The following is a 14,157-nucleotide window of genomic DNA, read 5'->3' as shown; positions in this document are numbered from 1 at the left end:
GCCCACTCAAGCTTATATTTAGATGGACTATCTGAGGCCTGAGGCAAACAGGGGAACAGAACATTATGGTCCCCAAATAAGTAAGCAACCTTTCTGTAAGGGATTAACCTTACTTCACTATAATTCCGATTATAGTGATATCATTATGTTGCATCGCTATAATTCCCATTATAGTGATGCTATTATTTCTTTATTTATTTGTGCCGAGATATGTAATTTACATATATATACCTCGGAGTAGTTGTAAAGACCCGGTAGCCTTTTACCTCTACCCCATTGAATATACAGTTCATTAAAGCTTATGTTTAGACAGACTAACTGAGGCCTGAGGTGAACGGGGGAACGGAACGTTACCGTCCCCAAATAAGTAAGCAACCCTTCACTTTTTTAAGCTTGTTTCCTTTTACAATCTCAGCACCGCGATTGGTGACGGAACCCTACTGTGTCCCACATGCATTGTCTACCCTGACAATGTGCATTTGCGCTTAGTTCTCACATGCAAATCACGTGTGTGCCATTCCTAGATGCACACTCAACTATGCCTCAGAGTAGAGGCAAACCCTCCCAATCTCAGGATCTGGGAAACCCTGACTCCCTTGATAGGTCAGTGTATGATGAGGATGATATCCTCAACTATGTGCTGACTATCATTCTGAAAGTCGCAACACTCCCACTCAACACCCCTGGTGCTGAGGCTGATGTTGACCTCATCCAGAGGTACATTCAGTGGCATCTGAGCCCTGATCAGGTTGACATGCATGCATATGCATGCAACTTTATGTTCCAGAGAGTGGAATCAGACTGCCTGGCAGAACTCCATGGAGTTGCTTCCCGACTCCACACACTCACATGCCCACTCTATGCCCCAGGCTTAGAGAACTATTTGGAAAAGACGTTCAAGCAAAAGTTTGAATGGGCTCTTTGGCTTGTGGAAGAAGAGCTGGAACTGCATTTTCTGGAGCACTATGGCTTCAGAAGAATGGTGCTTATTGCATGCAAACACCTTGCTGGAAGGCAAAGGATTTCCAAGACCGTGCATCCCCACTGTCAGGGCACAGCCCTCGACCCCACACACCCTCAGACACCCTTTCCCCCTCCTAACCACCCTTCCCCCATTTTCCCCCATTTTTCCCCCACTGTTCCACAATGATACCGGTTCGTGAACCTGTGGGGATGTTCTGGGCAAGCAACTTGCCCAGAAACCAGCACAGCCACAACTGTGGGAACATTCTGGGCGAGCTGCTTGCCCAGAATCTTCCCACGGTACCTAATATGGAAACTCGGGAAAGACCCGACAACTGCACAGTTCCCAGGCTCCTTTTGTAGCGGCCTCACAGGGGGTTGAGAAGGTTACCCTTCTTCTCAACTCATTCCCTGTGAAGGCAAGTGTAATTACCTATTTCCTAATGCACACTAACTCATTCCCTGTGAAGCCCAGGGCAAGTCCCCTCAGTGACTTCGAGGAATTAGTGGCTGGAGAAGACTCTCCAGTGCCACTCCCGGACCTCATTGCTATGCCCCCTTGGGACACCCACAGCCTTCCCACTCCTGTTCCCTCCTTCCCAATCCATCTCCCTTCCCACCTTCCTTCTCTTTCAGTACACCTTGCCACCCTGAAATCCAGTGGTCACTTTTCCCTAATCCTGTCTGTGCTACCAGCACAGACTTGTTCCTCTTCCTTTCCAGAGACTGGAAAGAGACAGATGACATGCTCAGAGTCGTCTTCACACCTGATTGATGGGTTTTCAGCTGCAGTTAAGTGCCAGCTGTCAGGGACATGTCCGGGGTCGAGTGTCAGGGGACGACTCCCAGGTCCCCATGACCCTCCCCTATGGCCCACAGCCTCAGGTCTGGCCAGCCCTATCCAGGGCACAATCTACTGTGGGTAAGAAGATGTAATAGATAGGAAGGCAAGTAAGATACAACTTGCCTACTGTGGGTAAGAAGATGAGAAGGAAGCTAACTTCTCATCTTCCCACAGTGGCCACCATATCAGGAAAACTTCCGGGGATACCCGGAAGTCACATGAAGGAGTAGGAACCGGGCCCGGAGCATGCGGTGCGCGGAGCGTGCACGCATGTGGGAAGCACAGTGGGTGGAAGCGGGTCCGGATGCGGGTCCGGGTCCGGGCTAGTCAGGGTGTGTGCCCTGACATCGAGGCGGCCCGAGGGTAATGCCCAGCACTGAGGCCGTCGTGGGGTGTGGAGCAGGCATGCATACTGGCAAGCCCGGTCCAGGACGATGGTCCCTGGCCACTCAGACTGAAGTGGGGACTGTGAGTTGTTATTAAAAGGGGAGGCTATGCTACTTACCTGAAGTGGGAACTGTGAGAAGAAGGTTACTTCTTTGGTTCCCACCCCAGGTACCTTTATGTACATGCGGCTTGGGTCACATGAGGTTTGCCACGTCACCCTGCATACAGCCACAGTCATCCAGGTGTCCCCATGGGGGATCCCGAGTGTCATATCCGTGCATACCCAACCCCGACCCGACTTCCGGACACCACCCTCTTCACCTCCGGAGTCATAACCTACCGCTGCCTTTCCGATACTCACCTTCGGTCTTGGCAACACACCCCTCCTCTTACCTCTCCGACCCCTTCTCCGTCCGTTCCGATACTCATCTCGGACCAAACATCGCCCTACTCGCCACCCTTCCTACAACTCCGCTCCCCCCTCACCACACCTCCACCCTCCCGTCATCCCCTACGCTTTCTCCGTCCGTTCCGATATCCACCTTCGGACCTGACTACTCTTCCTTACCTGTCCCCTCTCTCCTTCCTCCGTCACTCCTCCGCCACCCTTCCGCCAAGTTACGACCATCCACTGCTGTTCCGTACTTCACACTCGGACACCGTTCGTACCTTACTCCGAGCCTCTGTCATAGTCCATACCTCGGACTTTGACTCCACCTCGGTCTTAGTCCATTGCATTGGTGACCTCATACTACGTGAACACCATTGCCAATATTCCTCGGACTTCCAACCCCGCCTCCGTAAGCTCCGTAAGCTCCGCAACCCCCGAGCTTCGCGGACTGCCTCCGGCACTCTCGCCGTTTGTAATGTATTTCTCGCAATTCCCCCTCATCCCTATTTGGACTACTGCTTCTTTCTATTCTAGCCAGTTAGTCATCACCCCCACTTCCCCTCATCCTCCTGCCCCTCTGGGCCTCGCCCACTCTACCTCCTTTTGGATGTATCACAGGTCTTGCCCTATGACCTTCGGTACCGCTCCGCTCCCTCTAACCCTTTGTTCCCGTTCGGACGTCTTCGTTCCGATTCGGTCACCCTTTGTTCTCCTTGTGCTTTTGCCCCTTCCTTATATATATATCGGCGCTTGTACATACTCGTCTGGTTTCAGTCCGAAATCGACCTGAAATGCCCCCAAGAGACTTCCTGCTCACCTACTGTGAAATTAAGGACCAAATGGACAAACAGCAATGGCACAGCGCTCTGCTTGAGTCGCTGAGGCCAAGGTCCCTCCACGCTAAGTCTCCGATTCCACTCCGGAGTCGTCCGTTTCCGCCCATCTCTAACACCGAGGGCATGTGCTGCACGCATGCATGCTGGGTTGCACCACAAGGCCGTCCGGGTTGTCCGGGGCTGGGTGTGTCAGGCACGCATTGCGGGTGGGTCAATAATACATAGGTATGAGGAAAGGTCGTCCATGTAGATAAAGATAGAAGAAAGAACAAAGGAATAAAAGAACAAAAGGATAGAAAGAAGAACAAGAGTTGAGGAAACATGATGAAGGGTGGGGGGTAGATGTCATATCCATACAATCTCTGCTCCGGGCTCCCGGAACTCCGAAACCAACTCCAGAGCCCTACTTCCCTTCCATCACCTTCTCCTTGCTGACTCCCAAGAGGTTATCCCACCTCCGGCTCCAACACCACCTTCGGTCCGACTCCGGAACATTCCGGGTCCGACCCCAACCTCGACACCTTCCAGACGAGTACACAACACCTATGCTCCTGACTCCAGACCTCCACTCCGGAATCCTGTTTGCATCTCCGTCTCCGGAACCTCCAGTCTTAGCTCCGACCTCGGACTTTGACCCCACCTCCGCTTATACCCATTGTATTGGTTAGCTCATTCCATTTAATTGCCTTTGCCAATATTCCGGAGTTTAACTTCTGAGTTCGGACTTTCCGGACTTATGTCGGACCTTGCAACTATTGCATTGCTCCATTCAATTCCGCTATACTCCCTCATTCCTATTTGGGCTGCTGCTTCCTTTCTATTCAGTCAGCTGGCCATTCCCCACTCCCATCCTCCTTCCTTCCTCCTTGGGCCTTGGCCCTTCATTCCTCCTTTGAGAAACACCATTGAGTCAAACACTTGACCCTTGGTGTTGTTCCTCTTTCCATCTCCCTTTGTCTCCTTTCGTCCTACCCTTGTTCCTTTTGATTCCAGACCCCTCCTTATATACAATGTACCTAGTAACTTGTAACCTCAGTCCGAAATCGACCTGAATTCCCCCCAAGAGACTTTCCCTCTGCTAGATCCGAGATTAGGGACCCCCAGGACAACCAGCAATGGCCCAGCGCTCCGCCTGAGTCGCTGAGGCTGAGGTCCTTCCACACTAAGTCTCCGATTCCACTCCGGAGTCGTCTGAATCCACAAGTTCTAACAGTAGAGGTGAGCGGGATACCAGGTCAGGGTGGGTGGAGCTGGGTCAGGTGGGTGTGCCCTGACAATTTTTCTCTCTTTTTTTTTTTAGCCCCAGACAATTTTTTGAGCAAAATTTTTCACATGTTATGAGATTTTGCAAGAGTATATCAACATTAGAAGGCTCAGGTGAATTTTAGTTGAGAATGGCCTCCATTGCAGCCATTGCTGCTCCAGATGCAGTGTGATGGCCCTTCTGTTTTTTTTACTGCCCACTCTGTGTCAGGGCACTGCACAATGTGTGGGTAGGAAAGTGAATAGATAGAAGGCAAGTAAGATACACTTGCCTACTGTGGGTAAGTGTCATATCCCAGATCTTCCACCTCCCTCCTGTCAGAGTACAGCCCAGTTAAGCCCGGACTGCTTACACACAACTGATGACACACTTGCCCCAGACCAGCATTACCCGCACAGCCTGATCATCATCCCTGGACTGGCACAGACATTTGTTATATTTCCTTCTGTAGAGCGGCCCTGCTTTGCCAGGCATACTGACTTTATCATTCCCTGGGTAGCGAGTGAGGAAGATAACTTTCTTCTCTCACTTCCCCTCGCTGCTCAGCTGGAATCCCTATCGCAATCTGCTTTGCCGGTTCCCCCATTGAGACTGACCCTGTCCCCCTTGGCCTCAGCTCCAGCAAAGGCTCAGGATCCCTCGACTTAGAGTCTGAGCAGCTCAGTACCCTGACATCAGAAGAAAGTTTCAACCTTCTTCCTGAGTCTGCATCAAACACCACAATGTCTGCTCAGGAGCAAATCCAACAACTCACCCAGTTGGTCCAAGTGCTGCTCAGTGCCCAGGCTGCTCAGGTTAATCAACCACCTCCTCTCCCCATGTCAAGGCCTCCCAAAGTCGCTACCCCATCGCCCTTTAATGGTGACCAAGAGAAACTAGAGGATTTCTTGGCACAATGCTGCTTGTACCTGTCGCTCCACCATGCCGAGTATCCTGATGATCAACAACAGATCCTGTTCATCCTATCACATATGAAAGAGGGGATGGCAGCCTTGTGGGCCTCCCAGAAGATTAATGCATACCTCTCCCCTAATGCTGCGATCCCAACACTTGAGAACTTCCTCCAAGAGTTGAAGGACATGTTCGCCGACCCAAACCAGGCAGCGACCACAATGCAGAAGCTGTCGGACATAAGACAAGGGCCCAACCCTGTCAAGACAGTCATCCAGCTCTTTGAGTTGTACAAACCAGTGTCCAGGCTCAGAGATGCCAGGTTAATTGACAAGTTCCAATGAGCCATTACCCATCACCTTTGAGAGTCAATCTATGGATCCCACCCATTCCCAACAAAGAGTGGAAGCAATGGGCCCTGCTCCTGGACAGTCAGCACAGAAGGTTTGATCACTTCCAAGCCCAGATGGGCCAAGGATGTGCCTTTGGGGCATCCCCTCACCAGATGCGGGCTCAACCCCAACGAAACAGTACTGTGGTTACTCACCAGAACACGATGTGCCCACCCAACATGCAGACACTGAGCCCATCTTCCTCGTCGACTAGCCCTCAGCCCATGGACCTTGACCGAGCCCGACAACCTCGCTGAAACCCACGAAACGGCATCTGCTACAGCTGTGGGCAACCAGGCCACATCGCACGCAACTGCCCCTCGGCGGCCACACAAAGAATCCACGTGGTTGATGAACCCATGCCAATAAGAGAACCAGGAGACCCACGACCCTTGTCCTTATCCCCAGAGGACCTTCACGTGATAACCCAGCTGATCAAGGACCAGCTTGTTGAGAATGGGAGTGCTGTGGAAGGGGAAGAACCCAACAAAGAGGGTTTTTGAAATGCCAGTCAGTGAAAGCTGCACCCCGACTGGGTGACTCGCCTGTAAATGCCTCAAAAAACTGTAAATATCTGTGTACGAAGGTTGAAATCAAACCTGTAAACGAGGCAAAGGCGAGAAAGTTGCACAAAGAAAGAAGAATGCGAAAATAAAAGGAGCTGATGCACGAAAGACAATGGGGAAGACCCCATGCTCGATGAACATTCTGATCTCACTCAGGTCTGCTACTTCGCTTGCTGCTGTGTCGACGTTGTTGTGGGGACAACTCCGTGTACCGCAAAAAGTCGGATTCTGCGGAATTTGGCCACCAACATATACCACATACCCTCTGACGCTCCCAATGTTCATTCTATCACTATCCAACACTCCATACACTCATTCCTTATTTTTCCTTATTTTCCCCATCATTCCCGACAACCCCAAGCAAAATTCCCACGCCCAACCACGCCGCCAATTTCACCCCCTCTCCACATCTCAAGAACCACTGCACCAATTGGGACGAATAAGGGCTCGTTGGAAAGCTGGAGACGAGGAGGTTGCTGACGGGAGGATAGGCGGGCGCTGTGGCGAACTGTTGCGGAGTTAATTTTCACAATTCCCATTTCGGACCCATTGTCACATTTTCCCCATTCATTCATATTTCTTTTATTGTTTCTTTGTTCCCAATTGGATATTCATCATTTACGGTTGCCTAACGGCCCGTTTACATTCCCCCAGTCCATTCATTCCATTTCCAACATATATAAACTAGATAACAGCTTGTACATAACAAGTTAGTATTGAATAGACCCGTGAAGGGACAAGCAGAAGTTGCATCCAAGTGGCAAAGACGCCATCCACGACCCTAACGCCCCCTCTGAGCTAGTTGCTCACATCTAAGACCCCTCACATCATAATACTCAGCCTTGACGTCCAAGAGAGACGTAGGTGAGTGTTTGTTTGAGGTTTTTGCAGACTCAGTAGTGCCCACGGACCAAAACCCGGCCCAACGAACCACACCTGCGCACACTACCACCCTCCCCCTTCTCTCTGTCTCGAGTCTAGGCGATAGACCCGTTACAACATCCATGTTACTCGATTCAGGGGCCACAGGAATGTTTGTCAGCAAGGAATTCATCTGCAAACACCAGCTGCCAACGACCCCCCTAGCTTCACCCATCCCTGTTCACAACGTTGATGGGACTCAGAACAAGAACGGTCCCATCACGGAAGAAGTCGACATTATCCTCGGTTTTGGGGACCACTCTGAGCGTTGTAAACTCGCTGTTGTGAACCTTGGCCAACAGACGGTTATTGTTGGCCACCCATGGCTTCTCCTCCACAACCCAGAGGTGGATTGGGTTCGACAGAAGGTGACGATGACACGATGTCCACCTGAGTGTCAGAGAGCTGTACCTGCGAGAGTAGAATCGATAGAACCCGGAGATGAAGTCTTTGTGGTCCACGTGATGTTGACATGCAGCGTGCTGGAGATTCAGGCCATCACTACCCCTTCTCAGCAATTCGCAGAGAAGGCCGGCAGGATGAGAGGCCTTCCCCAGAAGGGGTGATCCCTGAGGCCTACTGCCTCTATGAAGATGTCTTCTCAAAGGAAGCATTTAATGCATTACCTCCACAGAAGCCATGGGATCATGCAATAGATATCCTGCCTGGGGCTGATCTCCCACGGTCATGCACCTTCCCTTTGTCCCAAAACAAACAAAGGGAACTTGATGAGTTTCTGCAAGAGAACCTTGCCAACAGCTGCATCAGGCTGTCTAAGTCCCCAATGGGGGCCCCAGTGTTTTTTGTTAAAAAGAAGGATGGATCCCTCTGAGTTGTTCAAGACTACTGAAAGCTGAACAAAATCACAGTGTGTCATATCTGTGCATACCCGATCCCAAACCAACTCCCGGACCTCCATCTTCACCACCTCCAACCCTACCGTCGTCCGTTCCGATATTCACCTTTGGTCCTGACACCACACCTGACACCACACCACCCCTCTTCCCTCATGACACCTCCACCCTTCCATCACCCTCCTACCCTTCTCCCGTCCATCCGATACTCACCTTTGGACCTAACACCTTTCCTCTCCTCCACTCCTCTCTCCTTTCCTCTCTCCTCTCTCTTCCCTCTGACCCTCTTCCACTGACCCCCCGCCAAGTTACAACCTTCCGCTGCTGTCCCGTACCCCATATTCAGACTATGCTCATACCTTTGCTCCAAGATCCCATCATAGCCCCAACCTTGGACTTTGACTCCACCTCAGCTTTAGTCCATTGCATTGGTGACCTCATACTACATAAACACCATTGCCAATATTCCTTGGACTTTCAACCCCACCTCCATAAGCTCCATAAGCTCTGCAACCTCCAAGCTCCATGGATCATCTTCGGCACTTTTGCCACTTGTAATGTATCTTTCGCGTTCTCCCCTCATCCTTATTTGGACTGCTGCTTCTTCCCATTCTAGCCAGTTAGTCATCATCCCCACTTCACCTCACCCTCCTGCCCCTCTGGGCTTTGCCCTCCTTACCTCCTTTCGGATGTACTGCAGGTTCTGCCCTATGACCTTCGGTACTGCTCTGCTTCTGTCATCCCTTTGTTCCTGTTTGGATGCCTTTGTTCTGATTCGGACCCCCTTTGTTTCCTTGTGCTTTCGCCCTCTCCATTATATATATTGGCAGTTGTACATACTCATTTTAGTCCTTTAGTCTAAAATTGACCTGAAATGCCCCTAGAGACTTCCTGCTTGCTGCCTATGAAATTAAGGACCAAATGGACAAACAGCAATGGCACAGTGCTCCACTTGAGTTGCTGAGGCCAAGGTCCCTCCTTGCTAAGTCTCCGGTTCCCCTCTGGAATCGTCCGCCCTTGCCCAGTTCTAACACAGTGAAGAACTCATACCCACTCCCACTTGTGTCAGATGTGCTCAACCATCTTCGAGGCTCAAAGTACTTCTCTGTCTTGGACCTCAGATGGGGTTCCAACAATGTCCAGATTAAGGAAGGCCACAAGTGGAAGGCTGCTTTCTGCACCAACCGAGGACTGTTTGAGCCCCTAGTCATGTTCTTTGGCCTCTGTAACTCCCCTGCAACCTTCCAGACGATGATGAATGACATTCTCCAAGAGTGTATTGACAGAGGTGTTGCCATCTGTTATATGGATGACATCCTACTCTTCACGTCAACTGTTGAAGAACATTGTCAGGTTACCCTGGAAGTGCTAGCCACTCTGCAAAGACACAAACTCTTCCTCAAACCAGAGAAATGCAAGTTTGAGCAGACCCAGATAGAGTATCTAGGGCTGGTGATATGTCAGGGCAACCACACCTGACCATACAACCCCAGAACCACCTTCCCTGACCTCCCCCCACTTCCCCCATCCTCCCATCTTTACACACCTTTCACAACTACAGCCTGCACGCGAACCCGCAGGAAAAATCATGTGGGTCAAGGCGAGCAACTTGCCTTAACCCATGTGACACCTTTTCTGCATCGCAGGAACATGCTTGGCTCCTACCCTTAGTCATGTTATGAACTGTACAGTACATTTCCCTTTTATAGTAGCCAAGCGGGAAATAGGGAAACTTACCCTTCTTCTCAACTCAATCCCCGCTTAGGCAAGTTGTAGCTACCTTCCATAATACATGACAACTCAATCCCCACTTAGTGAGTTTGAGGAGCTTGGGGTAGGATCTAGCACCTGGCTGCCTGGGACACCGCGAGTGTCCAGTTCTGAGGTAGGGCTGCCCCCGGACAGAGGCCGGGCCCTGACAGCAGAAGAAGGGTTCAACCTACTTCCACATCCCCTGATGTCGCTAGAAGAACAGATATTAGAGCTGACTCGCCAGCTCCAAGACCTCCAGACCCAGCTGGCTACCCAAAGGCAGCCTGCCCCCCCCTGCTGCTGCTCCCGCTCCAACCCGCAAGCCACCCAAAGTAGCTACCCCCACTCCCTTCTCCAGGTCGCAAGATGACCTGGACCACTTCAAGGCAGAATGCGGGCTCTACATGAGCATGCACCATGCTGAGTTCCCAGATGAACACAGCCAAGTTCTGTTCATCCTGTCATACATGAAGGGAGGTGCTGCCGGCCCATGGGCTACCCAGCGCATCAACTCCCTCCTTGCCCCCGGTGCCCCAAGGATTGCCTTCGATGACTTCGCCCAAGAACTAGACTCCATGTTTGCTGACCCCAACCATCAGGCCACAGCTCGGCAGAAGCTGGCCTCACTCCGGCAAGGCAGCAAGTCAGTGGACAAACTGATCCAGCAGTTTGAGCTCCACTCACGGATGGGAGATGTTGCCCTGGTAGACCGTTTTGAGCAGGCCCTCCAGCCATGCCTCCGAGAGAGCATCTACCACCTCTCCCGATGCCTACAACCTGGGCCGAATGGAAGCATGAGGCCTCCGTCCTTGACAACCAGTGGCGACGTTTCCAAGCCACCCAACCTCACACCGTGGCAGCAAAACCCTCCCCATTCCTCTCTCGCCCCACCCCTCCCCTGGCACCGTCTACCACTGCTCCCGCTGCAACCCCAAAGCCAGACCCTCAGGCAATGGATCTGGACCGCACACGCTCCCCCCGCACTGAGCAGAGACGCAGTGGGCTCTGTTTCAACTGTAACCAACCGGGGCACATAGCCTGTGACTGTCCAAAGCCAAGACCTCGCCAGATCTGTGGGGCCCTCCAAGAAGAAGGCCCCAGAACCCCATCCCAGCTGGCCCCAGAGGACCTTCGAGTGATCATCGACTCATTGAGAGGCCATCATGCAGTGGAGGCCCCTCCCCCAGAACTGGAGGAAGCGGAAGAAGATCCAACAGGGGATTTTCTAGAGGGCGACCAGTGAAGAGTGTGCCCTGGTTGCCTGATGAGAGCAATGTACCCACCTGCAAATACCGCAGCTGCCCCAGATGGGCCATCCAATCTAAGCTGCTCTGGGTAATTGCAAAAAAGAGAAAAGCCACACCAAGGAAGCCAGAAGGGGGTGAACCCCCGTGCAAGGTTGCCGTCCCAGCCCCTGCAATTTATGTCCTGTCCAAGCACTCCCCCTGCTCACTCAACCTCTCAGTGGAACTGACATCCACCACTTCACTCTGCTCAGGGGCCACTGGAATGTTTATCGGATGCGACTTTGTCCAGAAGCACAACCTAGAGACGTCGCCTCTAGTGCAACCGGTCCCTGTCCATAATGTAGATGGAACCCTGAATGAGAACGGATCCATCACAGAGGAGGTAGAAGTGCTCCTCCGATTCGGCCGACACACAGAGCGGGCCCAGTTTGCAGTTGCTAACCTGGGCCACCAGACAGTGATAATTGGCCATTCGTGGCTCCTGCACCACAACCCAGAAGTAGACTGGGTCAAGCAGAGGGTCACCCTGTCCCGGTGTCCACCAGCCTGCTATGGCCGGAACCCAGTGCTGAAGGAACCCAGGGGGAACCCGACTTCACCCTCGAACCTGGAGACGGACTCTATGCAGCCATGATCCCACCAGAGTGGAGCCATGAGCTCCGAGCCACATCCACCCCCTCTCAGCGAATGGCCCAGGATGCACAGGAAGGCCCCCCGGTAGAACACCCCTTCGAGGAACTGGTACCAGAGCACTACCGAGACTTCCAGGACATATTCTCCAAGGAAGCCTTCAACAAACTCCCCCCCCCAGAAGCCTTGGGACCATGCCATCGACCTCGCCCCAGATGCCAAGCTCCCCCAAGGGAGGACATTCCCACTCTCACCAGCAGAGCAGAAAGAGCTGGATGCCTTCCTCAGGGAGAACCTCGCAAACAGACAGATCAGACCATCTAAGTCCCCAACGGGGGCCCCTGTGTTCTTTGTGAAGAAAAAGGATGGGTCCCTGAGGTTAGTCCAAGACTACTGCAAGCTGAACGAGGTCACAGTTAAAAACTCCTACCCACTCCCCCTGATATCCGACGTCCTCACCCGCCTCCGGGGCGCTAAGTGGTTCTCAACCCTAGACCTACAATGGGGGGTTTAACAATGTCCGGATCAAGGAGGGGGATGAGTGGAAGGCAGCCTTTGCCACCAACTGAGGGCTGTTTGAGCCCACAGTGATGTTCTTCAGCCTCTGCAACTCCCCTGCCACCTTCCAGACAATGATGAATGACATCCTGTGGGAGTTCATCGACCGAGGGGATGTCATCTGCTACATGGATGACATCCTAGTCTTCTCCCCCAGTCTCGAAGGGCACTGGAGGGCTGTGCGAGAGGTTCTCGCCACCCTGAGGAGGTGGAAGCTCTTCCTCAAGCCTGAGAAGTGCAGGTTCGAGAAGAACACCATCAACTACCTGGGCCTCATCATCTCTGAAGGTCATGTTGCAATGGACCCAGTCAAGGTGAAGGGAGTAACCGACTGGCCAGTCCCCACGAAGGTCAAGGAGGTTCAATCCTTCTTAGGCTTCATCAACTTCTACCACCGCTTTATCCGGGACTTCTCAGAAAAGGCGAAGCCCCTTCACCAACTCACCCGGAAGACCCAGCCTTGGGCCTGGGGCCTGGTAGAACAGACTGCCTTTGAGGACTTGAAGCAAGCAGTCACGTCAGCCCCGGTGCTCACCTTCCCTTCCAACACGGCCCCATTCCACCTAGAGTGTGATGCCTCCAACTTTGCGATGGGGGCAGTCCTCTCACAGCTCCAGTCGGACGGAGACTACCACCCGGTGGCCTTCATGTCTAAGAGCTTCTTGGAGGTAGAAAGGAACTACAAGATCTATGACAAGGAGATGCTCGCCATAATATGAGCACTTGAGGAATGGCGCCACTTCCTAGAAGGAGCCCCAGAGAAGTTTGCCATCTTCACGGACCACAAAAACCTCTCATACTTCCGGACGGCCCAGAGGTTGAACCGGCAACAAGCACGCTGGTCCCTCTACCTCTCCCGCTTCGACTTCGTGCTGACCCATCGCCCAGGGAAGCTCATGGGGAAGCCAGATGCTCTGTCACGCAGAGCAGACCACCCTCGAGGAGAAGGGGACAATACAGGTGTAACCCTACTGCACCCGGAGTGGTTCGAAGTCCAAGTGACCGAGGGGGTGTCGATGGAAGGAGAGGAGATGGATATGTTGAAGAGGATCCAAGAAGGGAAGGAACATGATGAGGCAGTGGCGAAGGCCTTAAGAGAACTAGGAAAAGGTTCTCTGCACCCGGACGAATGGGATAGAGATGGGGACCTGATCCTCTACCAGGGGCGAGTATACGTCCCCAAGGACCCCCAGCTCCACCATGACCTGGTGAAGTTGCACCATGACTCGGTCCCAGCAGGACACCCAGGCAGATGGAAGACTCTGGAACTGATCTCCCGGAACTACTGGTGGCCGGGACTGTCACAATATGTAGCTAGTTATGTCTCAGGCTGCAACACCTGCCACGGGAAAAATCCTTCCCCTCCCGGAAGGTTGGGAAGCTCATCCCAAACAAAGTGCCCTCCCACCGATGGCAGATAATCTCGGTGGACACCATAGGCGAGCTCCCAGAGTCCAGGGGCTACAATGTGATCCTGGTGGTAGTAGACCGCCTCTCCAAGAGGATCCATGCTGTTCCTACCATCACCACAGTGGACTCTGCAGGCATAGCCTGGCTGTTCCTGGAACATGTCTGGCAGCACCATGGCCTTCCAGAGGAGATCCTGAGCAACCGAGGCACAGCCTTTGTGTCCAAATTCTCCAGTGAGCTGGCAGCACTCC

At 52.6% G+C, this 14,157-nt stretch overlaps 1 protein-coding gene across 1 annotated transcript; it reads left to right on the top strand.

Annotated features, from left to right (window-relative positions):
• Window positions 1–538: 538 nt before the first annotated feature.
• On the top strand, window positions 539–1,150 carry EI90DRAFT_3137141 (uncharacterized protein; the record flags this gene model as incomplete). The annotated part of the gene is made up of 1 exon (XM_039064833.1): window positions 539–1,150. One exon carries the CDS (start codon window positions 539–541, stop codon window positions 1,148–1,150), a length of 612 nt encoding a protein of 203 aa, XP_038908154.1.
• Between the last annotated feature and the right edge of the window lie 13,007 nt (window positions 1,151–14,157).

This window comes from Cantharellus anzutake, assembly GCF_015039405.1.
Source record: "Cantharellus anzutake strain C23 chromosome Unknown EI90scaffold_180, whole genome shotgun sequence".
NCBI lineage: Eukaryota > Fungi > Basidiomycota > Agaricomycetes > Cantharellales > Hydnaceae > Cantharellus > Cantharellus anzutake.
Note: the sequence above shows the minus strand (reverse complement) of the source record. Positions and strands in the feature narration are given on the sequence as shown.